Source organism: Hordeum vulgare, chromosome 4H, assembly GCF_904849725.1.
Source record: "Hordeum vulgare subsp. vulgare chromosome 4H, MorexV3_pseudomolecules_assembly, whole genome shotgun sequence".
Taxonomy (NCBI): domain Eukaryota; kingdom Viridiplantae; phylum Streptophyta; class Magnoliopsida; order Poales; family Poaceae; genus Hordeum; species Hordeum vulgare.
In genome coordinates, this window is record NC_058521.1 from 39,409,166 (window position 1) to 39,416,031 (window position 6,866).

General features: G+C 46.2%; 1 protein-coding gene across 1 annotated transcript; it reads left to right on the plus strand.

Moving 5' to 3' along the window:
• The first annotated feature begins 930 nt into the window (after positions 1–930).
• On the plus strand, positions 931–2,835 carry LOC123447775. The gene is made up of 2 exons (XM_045124445.1): positions 931–1,136; positions 1,376–2,835. Exon 2 carries the CDS (start codon positions 1,554–1,556, stop codon positions 2,589–2,591), a length of 1,038 nt encoding a protein of 345 aa, XP_044980380.1. The 5' UTR covers positions 931–1,136; positions 1,376–1,553; the 3' UTR covers positions 2,592–2,835.
• Positions 2,836–6,866: the final 4,031 nt, after the last annotated feature.

Below are 6,866 nucleotides of genomic sequence, written 5' to 3' on the forward strand. Positions count from 1 at the left end.
TTTTAGGCTCCACAATCTTTTTCATATCGGATGAGGCGACCATCGGCCATCCCCAATAAAATCGCATTGCTACCCGTATAACAATCTTTCCATTGCCTACAGTACGCTAATCTATCAGTGAATACATCGTTTGTAGTTAAGTGGCATGCAACATACTAGTCCTTAGTGTCCTTTTGATGGATGGGAATTTGAAGCATGCGCTCCACATCAATATGCCAAAAAATCTCCCGAATCAAGTTCTCATCTCACCCACCACATGTTGGGTCTATAACTTCATTTAATTATGTCAAAGCATGTAGCCTCAAACTTGAAAGAGCTATTAAGGATCCATCAGTCATCCCATATGTTTATTTTTTAAAGGGTTAAATTCTGCTTGCTCATCGACTACTGTCAAAAGGGGATTGCCGTGAAGATAATAATTGAAGGATGTTGGAGCACCTGGCTGGAATCAAAGGAATGAAAAACATCTTTAGGCCAAAATTTCATAGAGTGGACTACTAGAAATTTCATTTTTAATACAAAAATGTAACAAAACAATTGTTCTACGGCCAGTTCCAGAAAACGGAGGCTAAGTTCCTGCCTAGATACTCTGTCACGCATATAACGTAGTACTACCTTTCCTTAATTCTCAACTTGGTATGTCACTGAAGAATAACATTTCGAAACACGCATCTGGCCTTTTCATTCCATTTCTACAATGGTTGTGCCGCGGCGAGGATAAAAAACGGCAGAGAAACCGAGCTCATCCACAAAGCTTGACTCCGATGTGACGATACGACATGACCCTCCCTCCCCGCGGCACGTGCGGTTGACCACGGCAAGACGCGCCCCCTCCTCCGTCCCACGCCACACCTAACCTACCCATCCTCGCTTACGTCGGGGCCCACGCCGGCAGCGAAGCATCGTCGCCCCCACCCGTCAGCATAGAGATTAGCCCCGCGAGGGCAGCGGCGGGGGGTAGGGTTAGCATTTGCGCCTCCGAAGAACCACTTGTACTAAGTTCTTCTCCGCAGCCAAATCAATAAATTTGGGGGCAGCACCGGCAGCGGCCGCCGCAAAGCAGCTCCCGTTCCATCCCGCCGTCTCAATCCCCCGATTCCTTCCTCGCGGCAGCTGCTCGATCCCGCCGATTCGAGGTCAGCGTCCCCCCACCCCCAATCCATCCCGTTTCCCTCCCCCGGAATTGTTCGGCCTCGCATGTTCCGTTCTGGAATTCCGTGGAATTCGAGCTCGTTCGATCGCGATTGGGGGTTCCCCATTTGGGGTTTCGAGCAGATTCGCCTGGCAATCCGCCGCGTCCGTCTGATTCCCGGATCGGGGAGCAATCTTCGAGCGGGGTGGCCTGATTTTTTTTTAACTTTGTCTGATTTCGCAGGTGGGGGCTCTTCCGACCTTGTGTAATTATTACCATTTGGGAAGAGTTAGGCGGCGGTTAGCGAAGACGCTCGGTGTTCGTCCGTTGTCTAGGGTTTGCTCTCCGTGAAGCTGTTTGATTGGGTTTCTTCAGGGGTTGCCTGCATTTCTGTTGGTTGGGTTGGAAGCGGTGAGCCAAGATGCAGACTCGTCAGAAATTCGCTCGCGTCGACACCCAGGAGCTGAAGTCCCGGATCACCAAGAAGCTCGGCCATCAGCGAGCCCAGCATTACTTCAACAGCCTCAGGAAATTCCTGAGCTTTAAGCTCAACAAGGATGACTTTGACAAGATTTGCTTCGGTGTATTGGGCAAGGAAAATATCAAGCTTCATAATTTTCTCATTCGGTCGATCCTCGGCAATGCTTCCTTGTCCCTTGGACCACCTAGCAAGCAGACGGTGACCGGTAACTCACAGACTAGCATGGTGTCCAATGGGCCTTTGGGCAATGGCGCTCTGCCGGCAAATAAGGGGTGGTCTATCACTAGCAGGGATAGGAAGTTCGCTGATAGGCCAAGCCCCCTTGGTCCCCATGGTAAGGCGCCTCATGGTCATGGAGGCGAGGTGAGCAACTCCTGTGACGTACCGAGATCTAGGGAGCAACTGAGTACCCTGGAGTTTGTTTCATCAGGGAGCAAGGTTATGTTGGAAGTTGTCTCTGTAGAAGATGGGGAGGAAGTTGAGCAAGTGCGCAGTAGCCCAGCATGTGTTCAAAGCCGGAGCCCGATCAGAGCTCCGTTGGGGATTACAAAGGCTCACACTCCTCAGCCTTCTACCTCTTACACTTATGGAACATGTTTTGCTAATGAGGAGTTGCCAGATACTCGGTCATTATGGCAGGCACTTCAGCACAGATTGCAAGCACAAGGCCTGAATGTATCCATGGAGGGTGCTCATGTACTGAATTCTGGGTTGAACTCGCATTTAACTCGCTTGCTCAAGTCTTCTTTGGACGTTGCTAAAGCAAGGGGAAAGGGAACGAGGATACCTCAAGCAAATGGAAGAGCAGGTCCTTCGTGGAATGGTGGACAGAACCATGGGTTTCCTTCAGAATCAGGCCAGTCCTACCAAGCTTCGTTACAAGATGTTAAGGTAGCAGTGGAGTCCAACAGACAGTTATTGGGCTGTGATTATTCCAAGCAGCGTGAGAAGATCTCCTTTCGTCTTATGGAACAGTGAAGGTTACAAATGCAATTTTGTTGTGTGTTAGCAATACTATCTTGACCATATAGCATGTCTGTTATGTTTCTGTTGGCCATGCCGCGAAACTAAAGTTAGATTAAGCTGAGATGAATGAACTTGGAATAGTAGGATCGAGTTATACATCCATGATTCTTGGACTTTGTAATGTAAGTGAACTTTGATAACAAGTGCCTTTGCACACATGGAAAAGATCTGCCATTCTGTCTTTGCTTCATTTAAATGCTAATGTTAGTTTGTACTGCTGGACCTTTGTTTTGATTGCTCCCACAGCTGAGTAACTCGTCTTATGTGTGCTGTCATCTTACTGTTTGCAATATTGTCTTATGTTCCTGAAGCTTGAACTTCTGTGTTGCCTCCATTTGAATTTCAAATATCAAATGAGTGGTTTAGCGTGGTAACCAAATGCTATGTGAAAGTGCTATTACACTACGGTTGCCCTCCATATAATTCCATGCTACAGGATATAGATTTCAGTTTGACTGTTCTGAGCCTTAACTTGCGTGCTAAGGTGACCTTGTCAGTTTGTTGTATGATTGTATCTTCAGCAACAGGTTGTATGACAACAAGATAGCTCGGTTTGAATTTGTGTAGCTCGAACATATTAAATCTTGAACACGACAGACTCGCTAACTATAATGAGCAAAATTCCTGGCTTGCTCATTTTGACGGTTCTGTCTATTTTCAACATGTGTGTGACTAAAGTACACATATGTGGCAAGTTTAGTGACCACTGACGCAATTTATTAAATGAGTTATGTTGAAACAAAGGGAATCCTTCCCTTATACTTATTCTGGGATGATGAAGTTGTCATTTGTGAACATGTTACTCATTTATTCTGCTCCAGGTTAGATGCTTTCCATTATTTTTTTGCCTTTTCATTTATGCTCAAACTACTTTTACCTTTTTAAGGGTACATGAGCTATTTTGTTGATAAATCTGTAGAACTACTATTGATTGTGCAATTGTTCTAGGTTACCTTGTCCGCCAGTTGTTTGTCCTCTGCATCAGAACACAAAATACCTACACAAGTGAGTTCTATAAATTACCAATTTTTAATTAATATTATCAAGTCTTTCTGTTTATGCTATAACCTTAATCAGTTGGCCCTGACATCCATAACAAAAATATTGTCATGCCTTCACAGGTTGGACCCAACAACGTCAGAGGGCGAAGCTCATTCTTGAAGGCCTTGCCATAAAAGAAAACAGCGACTTAGATGTATGTTTCTTTTCTCATCTTTGCCATGGTTATGTCATTATTTTCTACATCATTTACTCTGCTTGTAAGTAGATGTGTTGGCCTCATTGTGTTGTACCTCTCTTAATAAAATGGTGGTCCTCACATTGTGAGGGCATCATCTTCAATGTGGCGGAAGTGCTTAGTATTTATTTTTATTCTTTCAGTTAACTCCCTTGTTGCAAAATACACGTGTTTTAGACATGGAGATACATCCTTAAAGGGTTAGCTGCTCTCCTGTAGTTCCATTTTACCATTTATGCTCGAACTGGTTTTCCTTTTTTGGGGTACACGAACTACTTTTGTTGATTAATCTAAAAAAAACTACTTTTGCTGCTGTTGTTCTAGATTAACTTGTTCTTCGACTGTTTGAACATGCTATATGAGTGAGCCCTATAAAGCTTCCAAATTATTTTCTATCAAGTCTTTATGCTGATTATCTGGTCTTAATGTGTTGGACCCGACATCTATACTGGCAATTAATGTCTTGACCTTCACGCATTGTACCCATCAGAGCAATGTCATAGCTCCTTTTTGAAGTCCTAGGCCCGAAGGGAAATGGAACCTAGTCATAGGTGTTTTTATCCGTATCTTTGTCATGTGTCTTTCATTTTTATTGTTTATCTCGTATACTCTTCTTGTAACTTGTAAGTAGATATTTTGATCTCATTGCATTGCATCTCTTTTAATAGAATTAGCATGGTCACACTCGCATTGGGGCGTCATATTTAAGAGCAAGTACAATAAGGTGACATGAATAGGCTATAAGAAAATTAATATTATATCTTTGTTTAGTTGAAGGAGAGAGAAGATGAGGAAAAAGGAAAGCAAACTGTAGATTAAGAGTCAGCTATAGCATGGGTTTCAAGACACTTGTGAGGTTGTAAGGTATGTCAGTTATTAATAAAGTAGTACATATTTATAGCTTACTGCTATACATGCCGCCAATTAGGTTGACTATAGGTGACGTGGCAATTCTTTATAGCCGATAGTTGGCTATATAATTAATCTTGGTCTAATCTGTCTACAAAGGAAATAATAATAATGACAAACACATTCTCAAACCTTCCATTCCAGTAATCAACACGTACTTTTTACTCCCGTCGATACTTACGGAAGTGCGTCTTTTTCTTTCATATCACTCCTAAGAAACCGTGTTTATTGATACATTACTGGTCTATAAAGCATAAGATACAATTGAAGCTATAATTTTTTTATTGGGTTTCAATGGTGTATCTATCCACCACATTTGATCAGTATTGCTCTGCGGTATGCATTAGAGCAGTATGAGTGTATATAGTGATGACAAACATATTTAACGTATCACATTTTGTTATAGTTTAACTAAGAGTAACTCTAGAAGAGTCGCCATAGTCTCCATAATATTCATCGCTGTGTTGGATATCCCAAACCAATGCTTGTGTTCTGGGAACCCAATCCCCCACTCAGCGGAGAGTGCAGGATCCTCCTGCGCGGCCTTCAACTTGTGATGACGATATCACTCCTCCTCAGCGATGAGGGAGGCCTCATCATGTGCTTCCTCCTTGGCCAGGATCTTCTCCTCCTCCTCATCTGAGAGCGGCACCCAGTCCAACCGCGGGGGTAATTGGTATGGGTGTGAACGAAGAGCGAAGTGGAGGCTGTGGGTGGCAGCCGGCAGTGATACGAGCCAGGATGGGTAGCTGGTTGTCAGTGCCATCTCTTTTTATGTCCCTGCAGCCGGTCAGTGCTATCGAGCGGCAATATTGTTGCTACTCATACTATTGGTTTAGCATGTACACACATGGCAACATATATATTCAACATTTTACTTATAAAGGATGAAGGGGTTGCTAGACACAACCAAGGCCTCCACGTCGGCTATAAACAGTGCGTCCGAGAGGGCAAAGAGAGGCAGCAGCAGCAGCCAGCAGCGCAGCGATACAGCAGCAGCAGGCAGCAGCGCAAGTGACTAGGCATTTCTCCCGCGACCCTTGTCCCCTCTTGCCGTCGCCGGCTCCTCTCCTCTCCCCATCGGCGCGACCTCGAAGAGAGGGACGATAGGGAGGAGTGACCAGGTGTCTTCCCCGTGACCCTTGTCCCCTCTTGCCGCCGCCGGCTCCTCTACTCTCCCAGTCGGCGCGAGCTCGAGGAGAGGGACGAGAGGGAGGAGCGACCAGGCGTCTCCCCCGCGACCCTTGTCCCCTCTTGCCGCCGCCGGTTCCTCTCCTCTCCCCGTCGGCGCAAGCTCGAGGAGAGGGGCGAGAGGGAGGGTCAGATGCATGAGGAGGAGGAGGCTCTGGCCCCCGCCTCCTCTACTCTCCCCGCCGGCGCTAGCGCATGGGTCGCGGGGCGTGAAGAGAGCAAGGAGAGGGAGGGGGCAGATGGCGCAAGTGGGCAGCGAGAAAAAGGCCCTCTCGTTCCTCTTGCCGCCGCCGCCACCGCTCATGATGGGGAGAGGGAGGTCCGGCAGCATAGGTGAGGTCGGGCGCCGTCGCGTGCTATGCTTCTGTATCAGGCGCAGCCGCCATAGGAAAGCATGGGCTCGAACTGAGCGAGGAAGGGTCAACGGTACCCGGGGAAGCAGCGACTTGGACGACGACTGTTAGCCAAGGAGCCCCCAACAAAAAATCCCCAACCTTCCCTGCGCTTCCGCCTCCTCTTGCCTGCCTGGGAGATCCCCTTTGTTTATGTTCAGGTTGCAGTCACAAGGACGGGCTGGCCGACCATGTTAGCAAGGCCAACGCAACAGAGTTGAAGGAAATTTTACTTAAACTGACGGATTTATCTTCAGCCAAAAAAAAGAAAGCGGGCTTGATTAGCTTCAAGAAGGAAAATATTTCAAAACCGTGTAGCTACAGAGAAATATTCCATGTCTATTTCCCTGATTTCCAGTCCACTTTATGATAGCCTGGTGTAACTGTTTGCTTAGGCGGTTGTATGAACATGCGGAATATTTTGTGCCCCGCTAAACTTATATGTTTGCTTGTCTTTGGAAATATTCACCTGTTGTATTCTGCATTGGCCTGCATTTA